Source organism: Anopheles cruzii, chromosome X (assembly GCF_943734635.1).
Source record: "Anopheles cruzii chromosome X, idAnoCruzAS_RS32_06, whole genome shotgun sequence".
NCBI lineage: Eukaryota > Metazoa > Arthropoda > Insecta > Diptera > Culicidae > Anopheles > Anopheles cruzii.
The window spans coordinates 9267833-9290757 of NC_069143.1; the positions used below are offsets into that span (position 1 = coordinate 9267833).

The 22925-nt window shown below is 49.4% G+C and overlaps 1 protein-coding gene across 1 annotated transcript; it reads right to left on the bottom strand.

Moving 5' to 3' along the window:
* Positions 1-6116: 6116 nt before the first annotated feature.
* Positions 6117-22556, bottom strand: LOC128267086 (serine/threonine-protein kinase Warts). The gene is made up of 10 exons (XM_053003879.1): positions 22257-22556; positions 11034-11312; positions 10305-10925; positions 8512-10151; positions 7930-8437; positions 7632-7810; positions 7301-7493; positions 6974-7179; positions 6567-6786; positions 6117-6425 (listed from the first exon to the last, which is right to left on the bottom strand). The coding sequence occupies exons 1-10, from the start codon at positions 22554-22556 to the stop codon at positions 6117-6119; spliced, it is 4455 nt and encodes a 1484-aa protein (XP_052859839.1).
* Between the last annotated feature and the right edge of the window lie 369 nt (positions 22557-22925).

Here is a 22925-nt window from a genome sequence, read left to right on the forward strand (position 1 = left end):
ATCTATTCACTAGTAAATGAGCATGCGTTTCCCGTTTTTCGACTGTATTTGAATGTATTTTTTTGCAATAGCGCTTTCGCTCTCTCATTTGCTATCTTGTTTCTTGGTTTAAACGTTTCGTTTTTAGTGTCTTCTTCAGTGTAACCAACTTGCTCTATGAAATAAATTTACTTATGTTGATGAGGACTATGTGTTTTCTTCTTCTAATGCATTGAACATTCCTACAACATCCATCCCTACATGTTATCTACTTGCTTCCTCTAATATTTTTCGTTTCCTTACAAACACTTTTTTTCCTCCCACCTCCAACCACCACTCTGTGTTGGCTTTGCACACTATCTTTCGATATTTCTTTTACTCGGAATTTCTTACTCACAGTTCGTCCTGTGCTGTAGACCTTTTTCTTTTTTCTTTTATTTGAATGCTATAAAGTGTTCCAGCTGTAGTTAGACAACATCTTCATTTTTCCGCTCTGTATCTGTGTGTTTCTGTGAACTAATGTTGCGTTGTTTATCATGAGACTAAATTCAGTTATTTATTTTATTTGAATGTTTGACATTGTTTCGTCCTCGACGCTTATGTGCATATCCTGCTACGATTGGAGGGAGGGATGAGGAAGCTATATAGAAGACTATTCCTTTCCTTTTTACCTTCGACTCAATTAATTCATACTTTTTACAATACATTCTTATTTACCATCGTCGGTTTTTAGTTCGGCTTCAGTTACCAGCGGTACGATTCGGAGAGCATCCACATAGCAGAATAGAGAAACAGTACACAGGGCATAAGCAGACTCAACAAGTGTGCAAGCAAAACAATAACAGGAGCAACTTATCGCCTATCACCTGACATAAGAGTGCTACCATGTCGACCAGAAAACTTTTAGAATAAACTCTTTTCGATGCTTCGATGCGGTTTCTATACACATAAGTTTATTCGTATATCATTCATCTATGCCGCAACAATTAACCGGTTTCAATGCGAAAGACGTCACCTCGATTTACAAGAGTCCATCAACCAGAATGCAGAAGTTTAAGTTGATGAAAATATGATTGATTGATTATCCAGCAGCTACAACCGTCGAGAGTTCCTGACCTGCAGCAACAAACTCCTTCCACCGCGCGGTCGATTACGTTTCGTCTTGCGATTCGTTATATCATTGTTAGTGCTAACCTTCGATTCCCGATAGATGCCCAATCAAAAGCCTGAACTATATCGGAGCGCCTTCAACCGATAATGTATATATCATCAACGTAGGCCAGAATCGGAGAGGACTGATAATAAGTAGTCCGTGAGGTCTTCAATCCAGAGTCCTGGACTCCAGCGCGATCGCTATGTGGTAGCGAAAGGCTTTAAAAGCTTGCCATCCGCCTTCACCTCTGGCTCGTGACGTTGGTCATGGTCATTCTTATAAGTCTGGTAAGTTTGGTCGGTATTCAGAAACTAGTCATTGTCGCATACAATTTTACTCTGACTATGCTATCATACGCGGCAGTGACTTGAATTCAATGACGAAATAGTAAATGCAGTTACGAAATCCTATCAGTTTTTTCAAGGATCTGCCGCATGCTGAAAATGTAATCAGTGGTAGACTTTCCTCTAAGGAATAGTTCTCCGTAATAGTTATCAACTATCTCATCAACGTATGGGACTAGTCGTTCCTGCAGAACGAGGGGCAAGATCTTGTACGTGGTACTTTGCATGGACATAATCCTTAAATGGAACTAAGCCATTTTATTGTACAGGGTAGATGATGCCGAGATTCCAGTTCCACAAGGCATCGATTCGCTATCCCATACCCCGGCTGTCATTAGATTCTCTACTTTCGCTCCACCATTTTTACCAGCTCGGCTACAATTCCGTCGGTGCCTGGTATTCTTGTTATTCTTTACTCGACGCATGGCCTTTAGAGTCTGTTCAATCAACAGGGTTGGTAGTGGTACCAGCAGAGGGTCCGGGAGTAGTTCATCAAAGTGCTGGGCCCATCGCGAAAGGACCTGGCTGGTTACTGATCAGATTTGAAACCTTGTCCCACCAGCAGCTTAGGTACGAAACTGAACCGGTGACCTGTTACCGCTTTGTAAAATGTTCTTGTAGGTTCGTGTCGCACTCTGTTTTCCTCACGTTCACGTAGTCTTTCATACGGCCACAATCTTTTATTTTTCTTGTGAACTGTTTTCCCTGCTTTCCTCAGCTTTTTATATTGACTTACGCTGTTCGTGTCCTTTGTTCATCTAACATTGCTTCATACGCAATGATCTTTCGTTCCGTTCACATCTCTACACGCAACTTCGTCGAACCAGGCAGATCTGACCCTCTCCACGACGCGCGCATCCCAATTTCTTGGGCACAATTCCTAATACCTGTTGTTAGAACGCTTTCGCTCGTTGTTATCTCTTGCATCAATGGTTGTAGCGACTCCTTGTTCAGTATTGAAACGAGTCTGGGCGTTATTTCCGGCCGTTGTACTTGGACGAGTTTTTTCAACATCGAATGGTTGCTACAAAAAATTGACTGCCAGTTTATACAGCAAAGCAACCATACCCAACCAAGCGTTCGGCACTTCATCCATTTGGGATCCATTAGCAAAAACAATAAAAAGTTTCTATGGGTGAAACGTTTCGGACCTACCATGCACATCCTATCATAGGAGTTAAAAGGTAGGAAAAATGTTTCTATTACATGTGAATCTGGTTTGGTTACAGTATCCGATCATAGAAACATTGGAGACACCGGAGAAAGTAGATGAAAATGTTAAGTTGTGAAAGCACAGATGGAACCCTCATACTAGGTGGAATGAAAGTTGGATGGCTACGTGTTCACGGAACAGCCTACTGAAAGAGTTTGAGTACAATCTCCTAAAGGTAGTGCTATTTCTCGATACAAGAAATAGCCTAAAAGCAAATAATTTAAAAAATTGTGGGTCTACGTTGCTGGAGAATAATGAAATATTGAAGATATATTTCAAATTGTAATTCATTATAATTTGTAGGTTTTCCGGGGGTACATGCATAACATATACATGCAAGCACATGCTTAAGCTGTTGAAATCCTATTTATCCTGCAATTTCTTTTATTTCCTGCGCTTATCTCATCTTAAACGAGGTGTTCGAAAAGCATTACCTTTACAGTGTATGTTCGTATATTGCTGTGGTTTACGTATAAATTGAAGTAGAAAAATGCTTTCGAACGCACGCGTTTATCAATTTAACCTTTAAATAAACTATCGCACAAGCTTGTTCACACTACCTGGTTCACATTGATCTCTACAGCATCTCTCCTGCTCTGTTTTCATCTCTTGCCATCTTTCTATTTCGTTATCATCCTATTTCACTCGTTCCTACTTTTTTGTTCTTTATTTCACCACTAAGGGTACTTTCTATTAACCTATAGGATGCGTAACAAAACGTACCTACGGAACTAGGAGACCTACGTCAACGTTTATTCCGCACCAGTAACTCGAAACGATAAAGTATAACAAAATTTGCCACGTTTTGGCCAATCTGTGAATACTTTTCCACACACACACACATGCATTGCATCAAAACATCCCATTTTGTTTGTGTGTGGTTCACATCGTGTATAACTTACTTTATCGAAATTTCGTTACTTTCCAAGTGTAAGAAAAATTAGCATGTGTGTGAGTGTTTGTGTAGGTATGTGTGTACACGGTTCGTTTGCAATTGTGAAGCCTTTCCTGTCACTAACATGGGTAATGTTGTACAACCCTATTTTCTAATGTACAAAATGTACAAAACCCTATTACCTAAGGTGTAAACTGTTACTCTAGCGTCTTCTTGAATCGGTGTCTAAAACTTTTTTCTGGGTTTTCTGTTTTCAAATCAAATAAAACTACAGCAAAAAGGAGATTATGCGACAAGTACACATCGCACCACGATTTTCCTTTTCCTAGCCCTCGGTTCTCTTTAGTGATCAATCAACAATAATGCAAATTATAGCCGTGAACTGTACGCGGTGCATTTTTGGCACTGCTAATTTAATTTAACTAGAGTGACAGTTGCGATCGATTCTTCTTCTTCTTATTCGGCCGGACAACCGCTTAGCCTGCACCGGAGGCAATGTTAATCTCTGATGCTCTCTGTGACGGTTCGTTTGTTATGGGCGGGGTTGTTGATCCCGCGCCAACCACCCTCTGTCACGCCGGCATTGTGAATCGAATCCATGGCCGGCTGCGTGACAACCGGGGTCCGGGATTCGAACCCAGGCCAGCTGTGTGACAGCTACAAGCGTTACCGGCTGCTCTATCAGCGGGGGGCAGGGCGATCGATTAGCATGGTGTAAAAAAAACAAGAAAGAAATGCAAAACAAAAAAACTGTGCCGGATCGTTTCAGATACAAACCAATAAAACAAATTTAAATTAGGAGATAGAAAACTAAAAAACGGACCCAATGTAAGTATGGCGCGTTGAGATTAAAGATACAGGGGCATAACTCTTTTGCGATTGTTTTACAACGTTCAATGTGAACTCAAAAGTATGTCACAGTTCATGATTTTCAAAACTACCATAGTAAATAAGTGTGCATATGAATATAGTACTATACAATTTTTTGATGATCTTAAGATAAATTTAAAAAATTAAAGATGGCGTTGTACTATTTTTGACTGTACACTGTTGTATTGGATAGTCAAAAATAAGGAATGTTTTACTGTAATTTTATAGGGCTTTTACTAAGCACCGCTGTTCTTCCTCTCTTCCATCCTTCACTGTCCAAAGTGAGACCAAAGAATCAAAAATAATAAGGCAAAATATTCTCTCTCTCTCATGGCCCTCATCATCATCCTCCACAACTTCGGTGACGCAAAGCAATGTCAATTCGGACCGGGAAATTTGGAAGTGCGAGAAATGTGGTTAAGACGTTTACTTAACTTTTCGTACATCTTTGATGTTATCTGATGGATAAAGCGCAGCGCAGGTGGTGCGCTTTCGAATCATTTGGAAGCTTCGAAATGAACGGTTGAACATAACAAGATCTAGCTGACTCTATTTAATCGAAAAGCTCACAAAACCTTCAGTAGATCGGAAAAGGCGTAGATTGCGCGCGCACGTTTGTGTCTGTGTGTGTGTTTGTGTGTGTGTGATTGTGGGACGATGTTTGTTTTTCAATATTCTACGAAGAGGTAGAAATGGGTTGGATGATAACGATTGCGAAATTTGGTGATCAACATAGCGAACGCGTGCCCCATGCTTCATAGTTGATCTCACTTAGCTATTCTCAGCCACGTGGTCGTCTAATGAGTAGCGTGAGCCACCTGGGATTGCGGATTGTGTCAAGGTGGTGGTACTGACCACTTCCGCTGCAGGTGCCCGGTTGCAGCTGCTCACCCGTAACACCAGCATTTGATGATGGTTGATTGAAGATTTTGAAGTGATCGGTGGAACCGGTACTAGCGTGGAAATGCTGCCCAATGACCAACGGCAACGGCAACCGCGTAGTTGCTGATAATGTATCGACGATGGTGCTGCTGTTTCCATTGCATTTTCTTCAAGTGGATGCACGAACAGCGGTTGATTGTTGGAATTGAAATTTTGCTTTTGCTGATACGTTTGCTAGCGCATGACATTTCTTGTTGACGTGTTGTTCACGCTGTGGGTGCTGTTGCTGCTGCTGTATGCTTACGTTTTGTCTTTTCAACACACCGCCGCTGTGCGACGAAGTAAAAATAGCAACAAGGATGATCAGCTTCGCACATAACGACACTCCCGATGCCACCACAAACCGTGGTGGTTTCGCACACACTTGAGCATCGCCCGAGGTACAAATCAGCATCCCTGCCGAGGCCGGGTGTGCATCATCAGTTACACTTGCAACAGTCACAGTAGTGTTGGTAGTAGTCGTAGTAGTGGTGATATTATGTTCGCTATTAGGCTCGCTCCGGCTAGTACATCGTAAAACCATGAGCGACGAGGAAGTGTAGCTTGCTGCGCTGCAGCGGGCGTCAGAGATAGGGCGGCTATCGTGGAATCAAAGATGGGCGAGGAGGACGAACTGATCGTTGGCGTGTTAAGAGCGAGTAATGCGGGGCTTACGAGAGGGAAAGTGGGCACCACAGGGATGACGACGCTGCTTCGCTTGGTGTAGTTGCGAAAAAACAGCTAAGACGAGCTCGATTGGTTCATGTTGCCGAACATGCCGGTGGAGAAAGAGGTTTGCTGGCCTCCCGGGTTGCCACCGGCACCGCCTGATCCACCTGAACCACCGCCCCCACCACCGCCACCGCCGCCGCCACCAACGCCCCCGCCGGGCCCACTATTGCTGGTCACGTTACCTCCAACGTGCTGATTTTGCTGGTTCGACGACCGATTATGCTTCGATATTGGCGGCTGCAGATACTCATGTTTCGCCAGTGCGAACACATCCATGCGATCCTCTTTCCGATACGCGAGGCATCCGCGGATAAAGCTCTGTGAAGGAGGAAAGGAAGGCAAATTAGAAAAAGAATGTTAGGAAACATCGTTTCTCGCTCTCTATTTCAATCTCAAATCTAACAGAGAAGAAGCTTAGGTTGTGTATAAGCGAGAGACCGCAGCACAGCTGGCGCTTACCTTTGCCTCGTTCGAGACGGTCGGTTTGTTAGCAAATTGAACCTCCGTTGCCTTCAGGATCGTGTTCTCCTCGAGTATGGTGGCCTGTGACTGGTTGTGGCCAAACGGCTTCTTCCCGTAAAGACACTGGTAAAAAATAACGCCTACGCTCCAAACGTCCACCTTGGAGGAGATCTTCGGTGGGTTCTTGCCGACAACAAAGCACTCCGGTGGCAAGTACCTATAAAGCACCCGTGACACGCACGGTGAAGCAAACAAACCGAAAGGGAATGGGAATTAAATTCACATCATTTAGACAACACAAAAAAGGAAGAGGAAAGGCAAGAAGGTGGGCCTTCTTTTCGCGCTCGTTTTCGGGTTAGAGGTTCGTGCACAGTTTTCAGCCGCATTTGCGTTCGTTCGCTCACCAATAAGTTCCAGCACCTTGTGACGTGAGATCCATACCGTGGTCGGGATTATAGTTTTCTTCGTCCATCACCTTCGACAGACCAAAGTCGGTAATTTTGATCTCACCGCACACGTTACCCTCGGTTAGCAGGATGTTGCCCGGCTTCAGATCGTAGTGGATGATCGGGGGCTTGATCTCGTTCAAATACTTCAGTGCCGACACAACCTGTAGAAAACGGGAGGAGAAGGCGGGGGGGGGGAAGGTCTTAGCAAACCATCGAAAAAAAACAAACCAACCACCAGCTTCCCGGAAGAGCTGCTGCTACTGCTGCAGGGGCACTTCTCACCTGCATGATGATCGAGCGCGCCTCCTTCTCAGGAATCGTTTTGTGCTGCTTCAGGTAAAAGTCCAGATCGTGTCCGTCGCAGTACTCGAGCACGGTGCAGAAGGAGTTCGCATCGATTTCGAACACGTCGTACAGCTTCACAACACGTGGATGATCGAGAGCCTTGTGTATGTTGTACTCTCTCAGCGCATGCCTGAAAGCAGAAAGAGAGCGCGACTTGAAAACATTTGCTCAGGCTTTTGGGGGCTGTTGATGCAGCGGGCGGGCTGTCACAAACACAGCGGGCGGCTAAGGGCCACGGAAGAAAGCTCGGTCGGGCTCTCACACTCACTTAATGTAGTTGGCTTTCTTATCCTCCTTCCAGTCTTTGTTCAGCTGATGCACCTTGCACGCGACGTAACGTTGCTCCTTAAGATCAAACGCCTTGTGCACCTCGGAAAATCCTCCTTTACCAAGCAGCATCAGCAGCAGGTACCGATCGTTCAGTACGGGATGATTGTTGAATCGTGACTGGAAAAATGAACCAACGAAACCGGAGTCCGGTGAAACAGTGTGTCAATACTTCCTTTATCCTTCATACCATCCCCCCCCCCCCTCCAAGCCGACCCCACTGATTCGATTCCGCGCACCTGATCCTCGTTGTGTATCCGCTTAAGCTCTCTGATGTGTAAGTTTCGCTCCCGTTCCAGCTTTTCCATCTCCAGCTGCAGATCGGCATCCTCCTTTTTGAGCGCATTTTGGCGCAGCTTCAGTATCTCGTCGCACTCGTAGTACTCCTGGAGCGTAAAGGTCGAGCCGCTACTGACGACCGGGTCGGGCTTCAGGAACGTGCTGTCGTTGCCGTTGTGCAGTGACGACCCCCCGGTCGATCCTGCGTTGCTGCCCCCGCCGCTGCCTCCACCGTTACTACCGCTGGAAGCCCCACCCGCACCGCTAGCGCTACCACCGATCCCACCGCCACCGGCACCGGTTGCAGTTCCCCCGCCGGTAGCCGACGCGGACGCCGACGATGCGGTGTTGCCGCTGTTGTTGTTGTTGCGCTTCCGACCACCCTCGCTGTTGGTGGGGCGCTTCTTCATCAACAGCTTTTTCTGCCGATCGATTTCCTCCCGCTCTGCCGTTATCTCTTCCTGGCGCCTACGGTGGAAAAATGGAAACAATTAATTCACACTTTTTTTGGGGGCTTTTTTTTATTAACGAGTGGCACGTACTTTGCGAGCTCCTGAAATGCGTAACCGTCGGTCCAGTTTTCCTGAAAGGTGGCGCCGACACGCTGCGTCACAAACTGGCCGAGCCGCAACCGGTTCTGCATGCACTTCTGGCGCGCCTCCTTCTTCTCGATGTTGCTCTTCTGCTTGAGCAGCTTTTTCACCACCTCGATGCACTTGTTGATGTGGCTCTTGTGCTGCTCGATCACTTTTTGGTGTGTGCTGATCTGACACTTCTGCTCGTCCGACAGTCGCGCCAGCTCATCGACACGGGTCCGACTCGCATCGAAGTCGTGCTCCCGTTCGCTAATGTCCGCCTGCGTCAGATCGGTCTGCACCTGCTTCGTGGCCATGATCGGTGGCGGCGCCGCCGCCACGGCGGTCGTCACCAGCGACGAAGCCGATGCTGCCGCGGACGCTGAAACCCCGGCGGTCCCCCCCGCCTCCGGCGCTGACGTCGGGGCGGAGAGTGTCGACGGTGATCCCGCCGTCGGCACTTGCGCTGCGCCGGTGGAACTGTTCCCGCTACCCAGCACAGCCGCTCCTCCGCCGGCGGCGAGGGACGAAGCGATGGACGCTTTGCTGGCACCTCCGCCAACGGTACCTCCTCCTGCTGTACCATCCCCGGCGGCGGCGGCGGCCCCGTTGCTGGTGCTGCCGGTGCTGCTGTTATTGCTATTACTGCTGTTGCTACTGCTACTGAGTAACAGGTTGATGTTACTGCTGCCGGACAATGGAAGGACGATACCACCGCCACCTCCCTCGCTACCCACTCCAGTAGTGCTGAGGTGGTGGTTAGCGGCGGCGGCGGCGGCAGCAGCAGCAGCAGCAGCAACGCCGCTAGGTATCACGGTGGCCGCCGACGAAGTCACTACCACCACCGCCGTCGCAGCCGCCGACGACGTGGGAATACCGCTTTTGGTAGTCGTCCCCAGTCCGCCACCAGTGCTCTTACTTTGCTGCCCGGAAGGGTGGTGCTGGGAGGTGTTTTGTAACGATTGCTGCATACCGCCACCGGCGCCGCCGCCGCCACCAGTGGTGATGGTCGCGGTCTGTTGCGCCGCCGCCACCACCACCGCGGTTTGCTGCTTCTGTAACGAATTTGGGAGTGTCATTTGAGACTGCCCCGATGATGCTCCGGACACTCCGCCGCTGCCGCCGCCACCGTTCGTTTGCGACCCAGCAATAGAATGTTGCTGCACCGTCGAGTGCGTCGTTGACTGTTTCTGCTCACGCTGCTGCTGCTGTGACAATGACTGTTGTAGTTGCTTTTGTAGCTGGGCAGGTTGTGCCGAATTAGTCTTTTGCTGAGGTGCCGAGGAAACGACAGAAACGACGCCCGGTAGTGCCGCCGTCGCCGCCGCCGACGCGTTCAGTATCGACGTACCGGTCGATGACGCAGTTGGGGTGAGGGCGGACATGGCTGCGGCGGCCGCCGCAACTGCTGCTGCCGCTGCTGCTGCCGCTGCCGTGGCAGCGGATGAAGAAGGAGGAACTAACACGGAAGCGTTAACCGATGTCGGTTGCCGCTGTGGTCGGCTAAATGGATCCTGCTGCTGCTGCTGCTGCTGCTGGGGTGTGGGACTGACACCACCGGACCCACCACCTCCCGCACTACTCCCGACCACGGGAAGATGTTGGGACTGGGGTGACGACGACGGCGGGTACATTGGGTAGGGTCCGCCCCCGCCACCAGCAAGCTGTGAGCTACTACTGCTCTTAGTCGATTGACTGTTACCACCACCAGCCGCTCCACTTCCACCACCGCCGGTGGTACTGCTGCTGCTGCCGCTGACGATCTGATTAGTCTGACCACCGTCGACGACGACGACCGCAGATGAATTGTTTATTGCTCCTATTATACCGGCTCCACCGCCGGTACTGGTCGAGGAGGAGTTGGTCGGCCCTCCTCGGCCTCCGGCCGGCTGCGCACTACCGGCCCCCGTTGTCGCAACCGTTACAGCAGGATGCGCACGGAGCAGCGTGCCCGCCGGTGGTTGTTGTTTGGGAAAGTAATCATTTATCTTAGTATCACTGAGCGGCAAAGAGAGCCGCGGGCCCTTAACATTATCTCTACTATCACGTAAATGGCCGCCAACCCCCGCGGCCCCCCCAACACCTCCTCCGCGGGCATCGACGATACCCGCCGCTGTTTCTACTCCTCCACCAGCTGCTCCTCCTCCTCCTCCGCCGGGCCCACCATTATCGTCGGGGGCTTTCCGCTTGCGCTTTCGCTCCGCTGGAACTCGCGCCACCTTCTCGGGCGTGGGCGCTGTGGCGACGCCACAGGTGCAGGTAGCGGTAGCGGCTGTGGCAGCAGCTGTTGCTACCGCGATCGCCTCTAGTTCCTTATCACTATGCGACGAACCAGTGCTCATGTTCGAGTCCTGGTCCTTATTGTTGTTATGATGATGGTGCTGGTGGTGGTGATGATGTTGCAGCTGCTGCTGCTGCTGCTGCTGCGGATGGTGATGCAGGTGCTGGTTCAGCTGCTGCTGCTGATGGGGGCAACTGTTGATTGCAACCAGCGGCCCGTTTCCACTTCCAGTCGCACCACCACTTCCGCCGCCGGTCAGCGAAGTTGTTGCTACCGTAGAGAGGTTGCCAACAGCGGCTGCCAGGGCTGCGGCGGCGGCGGAAGTCTGCTGAGATGCGGTTACTTGCGAATGTTGCTGCTGCTGCTGCTGGCCACCGCTATAGTGCTGCTGCTGCATGTGATGTGGATGGTGGTGCGTTTGGTCCTGGCCAACTTGTTGTACTATTGTCGTTTGTGGTGCCATCTGCAGCTGAGTTCCGGCCGACATCTAGACATCCAGAGGGGGTGGAGTCCGAAGGGCGCAAAATGGGAGAACAAGAGAAAGATAGTGTTAGGAAGGGATACTGTTTGCAAGTGATACCACAACATCGGCACACAACCAGAATGTAGAGAAATTTATAAAATTATAAATGGTCGATTGTGTGCGCAGCGCACGGTGGAGGTGGCAACCGGCATTCCTTTTGCCCGTTGCCACATCCCCCCCCGCTAGGCGCGTTCGCAAGAAACGTCCCAGAGTGGCAGAGATAGTTGAAGACCTTTCGGTGGCCTTCGTTTTTGAAAGAACACCTTCGTCTTTTTGGGCCTTTTATTGGGCGATTGGTTTAGGTAAGTCTTTTTGTGAGAGAATGGCGAAGTTTCGGATGGTTTTATCGAAGTCGAACTGCTTGCTTCTGCCAACCAGCTTCACGCAGACATTACAACCATAATTTATACTGATCAAAACATTATTTTTTGCCCACAGAAATCCCAATAAATGTTTTTGCTCCATAAATCCATTTTGTTGGCCATTCTTGGCATGGATTGGTGGGACCATCTAGTCGTCGTGTGAGTCACTTAGTCGCTTAATCTTGGACCATCACCCCATCCCATACCCCAATGATTGTTTTGGAGCCATCGGTTATGGTTCGAAGTAGGAAGGAGGAAGAAGAAATCGGATCTTTCTTTTCCGGAGTGCTACTTTTAAGAACATGACACTCATTGCAGTCGCTGCTTCGGTTGATGGCGATGCTCTGCACAGCGCTTGTAAAGAACTCTCTCGTCGTATCGTGTATGACTCTCTCTCTCTCTCTCTCTCTCTCTCTCTCTCTCTCTCTCTCTCTCTCTTCTCCGTACGGTACGCATTCTCGCACAAACAGTGACTACATCATATCTTACCGCGCCCCCGTGTTGCCAATACTTCGTACGGGTGATTCAAACGTACTGCACGAATGGGAAAAACTAATAAAATTATCTAACCGCGGCGCGGGCGATAATATTGGGACAGGGCTGCGCCGGATACGAATCGAAAACGAGACACGAGCCGAGCCGAACCGAGCCGAGTCGAGAGACAACGCACGCCAAAAAACATCTTGCGCGCACTTCAAGGCGCCACAGGACCTCTCCCCTACGGTGAACGGAAATCGAAAATGGCGGTGGCGGGAGAAGGTGAGTGATAGAGATTATAACGAAAGAGCGCATTAAATCAAACCTACCGCTACATTAATACCAATATGGCCGCCATCGCCACGCTTTCTTTTCGGTCGATCCTGCTGCTGCTGCTGCTCGTGGACAACCAATTTGCGTATGGTACGCATTCCTCCGCCGCCACTAGTGCGGCCCCGGTCAGTGGCCCCCGCCGTTTGCTTGGTCGGCATCGTTTCCCCTCGCCGGGAAGAAGACCGCGCCGCCGCCGCCGGTCGAGTTGTCGTCGTCGTCGTCGTCGTGCCTGTGACCGCCGCGGCAACGCATCGAGGCAGTTTGCGACACACACGATGACCACCGCCGCTGCCGTTTCCTTGTACGAGATGATGTTGCCGCCGTTTGGTTTAATTGTGCGAGCCCGACGACGACGACGATGACGGAGAGCACATCTCGCACATCCTGCTATTGTGTCGTCGTTGCGTTGTGTCTTTGCCGAGATCGTGAATTTCCTGAATCGGCAACCGTGCGCCCTGCTTTGCTTCGGAACGTCTCAATGAACTGTACATTCCTCCGATGTGTATGTCTATATATATATACATATATATATATATATATATATATGAATTTATAAACATAATATTTATATATATATACATATATATTTAAATGTATATATAAATGTGTGTGTGAGTGTGTGACTCCACTCGTATCACAATGCAATCGCGGAGCAGCACGCACACTCAGACACCAGCCAGGCTTGCACAGAGGCAACTACGAAGGAACCACGACGGCGAAGTTCAGAGGCCCGCGGTTCGATTGAGCCCGGTGACGGGACGGGAAGATACGGTCACAGGGCGTCAGAGAGACATGGCCACGCACCACCATAATACGTGTTGCGGGGTCCGCGCAAGTTCGTGTCCAGTGTCTAGTCCAGTCCAGCAGAGTGGTGACCACTCTCGTGGTTCCGTATGAGAACTACACACACACACACACGAGACACCGACACAGATAACTTCGCCGCCCTATTATCGATATCTTCTGTATCACTCTCTGCGCGGCCGCCATGTCATCGCCTTCGGTCACCGCTATCGCGCGGCGCTTTCCACATCGTGCGAAAGGAGTTGGCTCTCTAGCGCGCAAGACACTTACACTCGGCGGGGGGGGTGTGGGAGGTTTTTTCCTTGCACAGGACACACTATTCACTATACTAACAGCGGCCAGTTGAGGTGAGGTGAGTTTGTATTGAGCCCCTCCTCTCTCTCGCGGCGAAATGTCAGCAACCCAACGTCACCACCATCTTTGTGGTAGGTAGCGCCCACTATACGTAGCCCGACGACGACGACGACACCGAGTATGGAGCGGCAGATGTAGCGAGCGAAACATAATGGCGTGCTACGAAACTGCACCGCCAAGTGTGCGGTGTGTGTGGTGTGTCTCTATATCAACTATATCGGGTCTCATCGCGCACTCAGAACTCGCGGCGGCGATTTGCTCTCCCAAGTGTGCCCCTCACACACCCGCTTCCCACCAGTCTCCTGACCAATTGGCTACTTTATTTTAACCACCGTTTGCTCGCGCGGCACACTCCAAGCCGCCATTTGCGCACTCACACACAGGGGCACGGCTCTGACACAAGGAGCAAATTGACTGCTCGGACTAGAGCTTTGCTCCTGCACACACACACACGCAGCAAACCATATTGTCGCCCGCACACACACACACTCACACGCGTGCGGATACACGCTCTACCTAACATAGTGTGCGTTAAACAGACCAATATAGGCAGCAGCAGTAGCGTGCGGCGACGGCGGCGACGACGGTCTGGCCATAGCAACGTCGCGTAACACGACCACGCCGCAGAGGAAACCGGTGACCGAGAGCGACACGCACCACCACCACCACCGCCGCGCGGAGAAACCGGAACGCGAACCGACGACCGTGCCTTTGCCATCGGAACAAACCACGAGACAGTGGACTAGATTAGATAGGGGCAGCGCGGGCGCGGGTGGCGGCGGCGATGCACAGATTGGGCCCACGCAAATCTTGTACTCTAAACTTTGCCGCGACTAAGAAACCCCGGGGGTGGGGGGGATAGTAGAAAACTGAAACTGATCCTGCAGAGGAAATGCAGCAGGCCCATCGAGGTCCCATAAGATGCACAGGGTTTCCTTTATTGAATGATTGAAAAAATGATACAATTTCGTTGAATTCCAAAGGTCGCATATGATAGAAGGTCCAAAAGTTGAAAACAGACAAGTTAAAATGATGAGAACGCTCAATGAGCTGTCAATTTAGTCCTTCACGCAGTTGGTAATCGCAGGCATTGGAAGATCGCAGTACCGTAAGCGGCGATTTTGGTTTAACAAGCCAAGAGCGTTGGAGGACTCCAAAAAAGGGCGCTTTCGGCTGGGACCAGAAAGGTGTGGTGTATTACAAGCTCTTACCAAGAGCAAACATTCAAATCCTTCTATCGTCTACCACATAGCGATCACCACACGCTCGGGAGCCGATCATCCAGAGGACTGTGGATTGGACTAGCTTATCGACTACCTATACTAGGCCCGAGTACCTCTAATCCAGGACCAGGCTTGGCGGCTGTAGTAGCCAGCCAGCCAGCTAGCCGGGTAAAGAGGTTGTTTTGTTGTTGTTTTGACACACACAAAATAGTCTTCGAACTAAAAACGGTGACTCAAAAATGTCCACTATTTGTCGGTCGATTTTGACAAATGAACAAAATTTATTTGAGGTAAAAAATGCCGTTTATTTACCCAGAATACACGTCCATACCGGCCACACACAATGCGGTCTTTTTTGGGGACACTTTTCATTGCATTTGACAACATTTCGGTAATAGACAACTGTTCTACTGTTCTACCGTAAATGGATCCATGACTGAAGTTTCACAAAATCTGGCTAATTTGTCAAAATCGACTGACACGAAGCGCAGTTATTCTCAACATTTAAATAGTATGGGTGGCATGATGAGGCACCCTGTAAGAGGAGATTTGTTTGATTTGATTGTTGCTTTGGCTCACGTCGCCCTCGACACATGTTGTTATCAGTTCCTCTCTTTTTCATTCTTGCTCTGTTTTGCTCGTTCTCGTTTTCTTGTTTTTTTTTTCTTTCTTTTTCATGTTGTTCCTTTTGGAGGCATTTTTTGCTCCATTTTTGCCTCTATCATTCAACGCGGTTTGCTTCTCGCAGAGTTCTTCTCGCGTTCGTTCCCTGTTTTTGGGCACATAGAAACAACCGCTACACGAAGCCGTTTGGTCTCTGGCGCTGGATGGTGTGCTTCGGACGAGACTTTGTGAGTGACGGACGAAAAGGATGTTCCAGGATGTTAGCACACCAACGCACAGCGTCCCCCACACACATTGGCGGGATTGAACGTAGCATATACATGTTTGTATGTATATAGGCATATATATACATGTATTTATATATAGAGAGAGGGAGAGAATGAGAAAAGAGAAAAAAAACGTTACTGCGAGAGAGAGAGAGAGAGAGAGAGCATGAACCTAGGGACGAGCCTTTGCTGTATAGTGGGGCAACAACGCGGCCGGCGGTATGCACCCCGGGGGTTTGATTCACTATATAAGCTTCTCACGCTTTCAACCCCCCCCCCACCCCCTATCACTCTCTCTCTTCTATTTATCTTTCCTTCCCATCCGTAAGCAAGTACGTGGGGGGGGGGGGGGGGGTTACCTTCGATTCGGAAAGAATGATGCGTGGAACATGATCTCCTTTTCTCCGCTGCAGTTATTCTCTCGTGTGTACCTGAAGTTCACGGAGCCCCTCCCTCCCCAAATTAACAACCCTTCGCTCCCCACCACAAGGCGTTTTGGGTTTTATCCGACCGGGTTTTATTTTTTATTTCTTCTTCTCTCACACAACATTCGCGGATGAAATAAACCGAAACACCGAAGCCAGCGTCAACAACCATCAACCCTCCCCTGCTCCCCTTGTTGGAGCCCCCCCCACATGATTCTTTATGCCACAACCAGCTCTCCGTTGCATATCACTCTCACTCTCAGGGAGAGAGAGAGAGAGAGAGAGAGAGACCTGGGACCCACGGGGCGAGTTGAAGCCCGATTTTTGTGTACATCACACAGATCCTCGGAGAGTTTCAACTCTACATTTATACTCTACACCTTGCCCATTTTTCTCTCTCTCACACACACACACACATAGGCACACCTCTCGCCGAATGCACAACTTTCAACCCCCCGGCGGGGGCCTTCTGGGTCTGTGGCCCCGTATCGCCCCGTGTTGACGTTTGTGTATTTGCTCTGAAGGGGTGTGTTGTGCGGGAGCCCCACCACTACCGCATTCCGTTTTCTCAACCGCCCCCCTACCAACCGCCTCCCACACTACGTCCTTTAAAAATAATCAAGAGTTGACGAGCTGCTGCCCGTTGCCGCTGTCACCGGGCACCGGTCAGCCGTCCGTCGTCGTGAGGACGAGGAGGACGAGAAGGAGGAGGATAGTGTACCCAGCACGCCCCCTATCACCACCACCCACCCACCCACAACCCCGATGATAAAAGGGCGCACTCTCTAGCTCTCTCGTGTTCATCCCTTTTGCAACGTCACCAAGAAGGCACACTGTCCTCCCGGCCGCCTCGGCATGTGGTGACGCAAGACATCGATGTGCGGCGGCCGCGTCTGTGTGCTCAATTGCAATTGCGTAAGCGGCACGCAATCGGTCGGTCTGGCGGTCGGTGGTCGGTGGCACCGCGCTTCTTCTCTACAATAATATAAAAAAGGAAATCTTCAAACTGCGTTTTGTTGAGGAGGCGCAAAAACCACCACGGGCCACCAGACCTGTTGATGGTGGTGGGGTGGTGGTGGTGGTGGATCCCGAGATCCCCCCCTCCCCCCGAACCATCACCCCCAGCAAGGAGCTAGCACCCCGGTGATAGCCCGTGCGGTGCAAAAAAAGGGCAATTTCGAAAAACGGCGTGCAAAGTGTGTGTGTGTGTGTTCCAGGGGACAGCAATTCAAAATGGCGACCACCTTTCGGCCGCCGCCGTCGTCGCGCGTTGTTGCGTCGACCCTGAGCGCGCCGCCGCCAGCCTGCCTCGCGCGCGCCTCTTGTCGTGGAGAAGCTTAGGCATTCAGTGTAATTCAAAGTTAGTAGCAAGGGAGCAAGCGGGAGGGGAAGAAACAGAGCGAGAAAGAGGGAGAAAGGGGAGGGTGTGCAAAAGGCGCACCACCGCCCCGAAGTCGTCGGAACCGTAGAAGCAACCCGCGGCGCGCCATCGCCTCGAACATAAACGATTGCGCGGCCTTTGAAAACCTCCTCCGTCAGCGAGAGACAAAGAGAGAAAGATAGAGGGGATTGGGGATACTGCCCCAAGGGGGGGGGGCTAGCTAGAAGGCTACAGGTAATGGGGGGCAGGCAGAGAGCAGGCAAAATAACCACCCTGTGTTTCGCCTCGCCGCACGCGACACAACGCAATCTCGGTTTTGAGGAAGCTCGCTCGCCCGCCAGCCCGCCCGAGAAAGAGAGGCTCGGGGGCGGTGGGAGGGCAGTGGGAGAAACAGGGTAAAGGGATACTGAGGAGGAAAATGAGCAACAAAACGATACGCCGCCGCCGCCGCCGAGCGTCGGATTTCTTGGCAGGTAAAAATGCGGCGCGTCGATTGCGCCTTCCTGTTTTATCGCCACCGCCCGCTGGTGGTGACGCACTCCTTTTGGCGTTGTTTTTTTTTTTTTTGCTTGCGTTTTTTTTTGTTTGTGCGTCGCAAACGCCCGCCGATTGTTTGCCTCCCGCTTGCCGCTCTCATCGTTCTCTTTCTTTCGAGAATCAGAGAACCTCTGTCAGGTTTCTGATCCATCGCGGTTTCGCGGTTCCCGGCCAGAGTTTATGGGGTGGTGGATTCACCAATTCCTCTCTCTCTCTCTCTCTCGGGCTCTCTGCAAGGAGTACTGTACGTCGGTCGTACACTCCCCGAGAACGCGGACTAACCGCGAAGTGCGAAAAAATGAAGCAAAAAGCAGGCCGATTTTGATTGCGAATTCTTCGGAACACGCGCGGCGACACAGCAGCGAGCATCTCCCTTAGTGTGTGCGAGCAGTGTGTCTTATTATTACGACGAAGGGGGGTTCAAAAAGTTCTGATAATTTGTTGTATTTATGTTATGTCACAGTTTTTGACGACTGCTTTGCTTGGGGACGTGTTCTGGCTCATCGTCGATTTTTGTCTACTCCAAAAGTAATTGACCACGAAGCGATAATTTGAGTTTTCCTGGAAACAAGAAAAAGAACAGGAAAGAACCGAACTTCGCGCCGAAATATTGGGAAAGCGGCCAGGATCCCGATCCGAAGAACGACCGGCAGCAAAGTTGAAGGAAATTAAATAGGACTAACGTAATTTTGATTAAGTTGAATTAGATTAATCCATTCTAATTCAACTTCTATTATTGGGTATCATATGATAAAATATTAAATTATATTAGAAAGTATTATTTTTACTATTCTTATTATCACCATTATTATTATTATCTTGATTATTATTATTACTATATTATATGTTTTATATTAAATTACATCAAAATAAATAAATAAAATTAGATTTAATTAAATTGAATCAGTTTTTAACTGATTCAACCGAGTTGGATTAAATTAGAAAAATATTATATTGTGCTACAATACTATTCAGTAGAAAATTGAAATTTACTACACAATTTCACACTCAAATGAAACTAGATTCACTTGAATTAATCTAAAGTAAGTTGAATTTAACTTAAATAAAGTGAAATTAGAGTAAAATATATTTATGTTTAATAGTACTTAGTTTAGTATATAAAAAGAGACGAATGTTAAGCTATTGCAACTCAAAGTCTCTATAATACACTAAACAAACAAACAAACAAACAAACGTCCGTGCTTTTACACACTCGTTTTTCACACACAAATTATTGATTACATATTCTTTGCCATCCAGTTTTTGGTGTAGCCAAAAATCGATGATGAGCCAAAACACGTCCAAGCAAAAAACAGCTGCCTCCAAAAATTGACTCAAAAGGGCCGAACTTAAGTGACAGTCATCAATGACATGACGCGTAAATACAAAATTATAAGAACTTTTTGAACACACACCGCGTACGATACGAGAGAGAGAGTTCCGTGTTCACCCAAATATAATGAATACAAATCAAGAAACATGATTAAGGGATGTGGTGGCCACTTGTCAAATCGATTTCTGACTTCTGTGTTGTCGTCGATGTGCACTTGACTGAAAAAAGCGGACCAAGATAACGAAACCTCATTAGGTGGCGGGGGTATAGCAACGCGCGCGTCAGACAAGCGCTCTACTGTTTTGACGTTTTGGCAGATGGAGAGCCACGAAGCCACGAAGTCACTTGCTCTGTACGCGTGCAAACAACACCTGGGCACAAAGGTACTGGTATTCTGTCGCTCTGGAAGAAGAACGCTCAACATAATTGAGACAAACACAAAACGTTCCATCGAAGACGTTGCAGAAAAGATGGTGAAAATATGCTTCTTATGCTCCAAAAAGGTAAAGGAATGCCGGACGATTGGTGCTTTACTCCCGTTAGCAGGCGGGGCGTTGTTGTAAAAAGTACAACTAGGTGCATTATCTTGTGATTTGCTTCTTTTTCGGCATAACACAAGGATCACACGAACGGTTTCCGACGAAAAGGTAAACAGAAAAACCGCAACAACGACACTCGCCCCGCCAGCGTCAGCAGCGGCCGCCATTTTCGGGCTCACCCAGGCTCTAAAACGGGGCGGCCAATCGAGGATGAGGTGTGCACATCATCTCGTTTTCTTCTTCCGATAATGGTTCACTCTCAACCAGCCCCCCGCCCGCCATCGCCGTTTTCGGATGCAGGCAGCTGGGCGCTCACCTCACCACCTCACGGGCAGCATATTGAACGGCGGCTATACTCACCACACTCCTTTCACTCTCTTTCCCTCTCTCTCAGCCCGGTTTAGTAGATTACGCCTTCTTTGCAAAGGCGTACTTTGTTTAGTAGCGCGGCTAGAGAAGGACGCTTCTCACCGCACCGCTCATCTCACCGCTCATCTCATCTCTCTCTCGGGCCGGCCACCAGCATGCAACATAAGTGGCTGAATGGTGCTCGATCGGTTCAAAGATTACCTCCACTCGGAGCACAGCAAAAACCGTACAGCGTATCCCCAATTGGATCACACGCAATTTCTCTCTCTCATGCTCATGCACACATACGCGCGGTCGAGTACTGTACGATGTGCGAAACGCGGTGAGTAGGCGGTCGTCGTCGTCGTCTATTTCTTCGTTGCCGTTCGTTGCGCCGTGTCTATCTCGGGCGTCCTATCGCGCCGCAACAGACCCCACAGACCTCTCACAACTAGGTACTAGAGGTTGTGTGTTAAGTTTTGCGGCTCGACACCAGAGAGCGCTGCTACGAGCCTAATTTATTTTTGGCTATATTGGTACACTCTTCATATGAACGTGAATGTGAAGTTTCATTTCAATCGGTCACTTTATTTTATTTTTTTACGCCATTTATTAGCCATTTAGTATCGACGTGTCACAGTATTTTTTGCAATGGAAAAATCAAGTATCGTGCAGTGATTTAATTTTTATTTTTGAAAGGTTTAAAAGCAAAGAAGAATTATGAACGAATGTTGAAAGGGTAGAAAAACTATTCGCCTTTAATTAACGGAATTGAAAAGGAAGTTTCTGAGTTTAAACGTGGTCGTACTAGCGTTCAATGAAATGAAACTTCACATACGTTCATATGAAGGGTGTACCAATATAGCGAAAAACAAAATCTTAATACACAACTTAGTATGATGGTGGAAACTAGGCAAAAAAACGGGCAGATTCCATCCAAGCCATGAGATAATCAGAGCGCATCCACCGGCTCGACCGGCCGCTTTCCGTGATTGCAACGCTTCTTTGTCGAATCTCTCTCCCTGTTTCGCTGCAAACCGATGTAAAACATGTAAAAAAAACCAATGTTCGCACAACATCGATCAGCCACCGCCCCCCCCCCCCCCGGGTCCAAAGAGCATCGTGGCGTCGCGTCCTGAACCGGGTGTTTGCTGCTCGGCGGCGACTCCCACCAGAATTCGATTCGATTATTCCAGCTGTGGCGGTGCAATACTATTTTCGGCCCATCGGCGGCGGGACCCAATCGGAGGAAAAAGGAACCCAAAAGAGTGCACAGAGAGAGAGAGAGAGAGAGAGCGATTTAAATGGGAAGCATCTTCCTTGGGCGACATATTTTCACCCTATTATTTTATTGCGCATCGCGCATCTTCATTGTAGATGATCTCACAAACAATAGCAACCGTGCTGGTGGGCGGCCACACACAGACCCTGGGATGTCTGATGTTGGGCACCCACACCCACCCACCCACCCCGCGGATCATCGGCGTGAGATCGCGTTATCGTAACTTTGTCGGGTGCATTTTCCGCGCTCCGCGGCTGTGTTTGTGTTTACGGTCATTGACGGACGGAACGGAACGGAACGGAACGGACGGACGGATGGTATGGTTGGTGGACCAATCAGATCGATGCGAGCGAGCGAGAGAGGGACAGAGAGGGAGAGAGAGAAATCCTGCAGCCAGGCGCCAGAAACTCAGAGAGGGGCGAACATGGGGCTATTATAAATAGAACGCACGCGAAGACAGTCACTCTAGTGCTAGTAGTACTAGTAGTAGTAGTAGTGATGGCAGACGGCTTTCGCCGTGTGTGTGTGTGTGTCTAGGATTGGCCGCACTGGCTCTCCCTATCAGATGATATAATACCTTTCCCTCGAATCTGGCGCTTCTGTGTACTCACGGTACTCACGTAAATGTAATAGGACGAGCTCAACATGGTATCGAGATTTTTCTTTTGCTGGAGCTGCGCCGGCTGCTGCTGCTGCTGTTGATTAGGTTGTGACTGTTGTTGTTGTTGTTGTTGTTGTTGCTGCGGCTGCTGTTGCGGCTGCTGTTGCGACGGCAGCAGTTGCTGAAGTTGATGATGTTGATGATGTTGCTGATAGTGACGGTTAGTGATGGGGCCGGCAGTTGTACTGGACTTACTCTGATGATCCTGTTGCTGCTTCTTCTGCTTCTTTGGTGTCTGCTGTTGCTGCTTGTTCTTCATTGAGCGAGCCGGAAAATGGGGAACGCCGTCGTCGTGCCCCCTCCGCTCTGTTTTGCGCTGCTTTTCGCTAGTTGCCAGCCTTATCCACACATACACACAGCACCCAAAAAACGAACACACACACACACACACACCGGGGGCACACTGTTGGCAATCCGCCACACAACAATCCACGATCCTGCTCTTCGCTTACGTTGGTCGGGTTGCTGCTACTCGCGAACTAGCGACAACCGACGAGACTGCAAGATACGGGGCACGCGTTGTCAAGAGCCGATATCACATTGGTCACTATGGTCACTGGGCGCACATACATGCACAATCATCCCTCGGAATGAGTTGTAAACCGTGTATGACCCACTGACCCAAGAA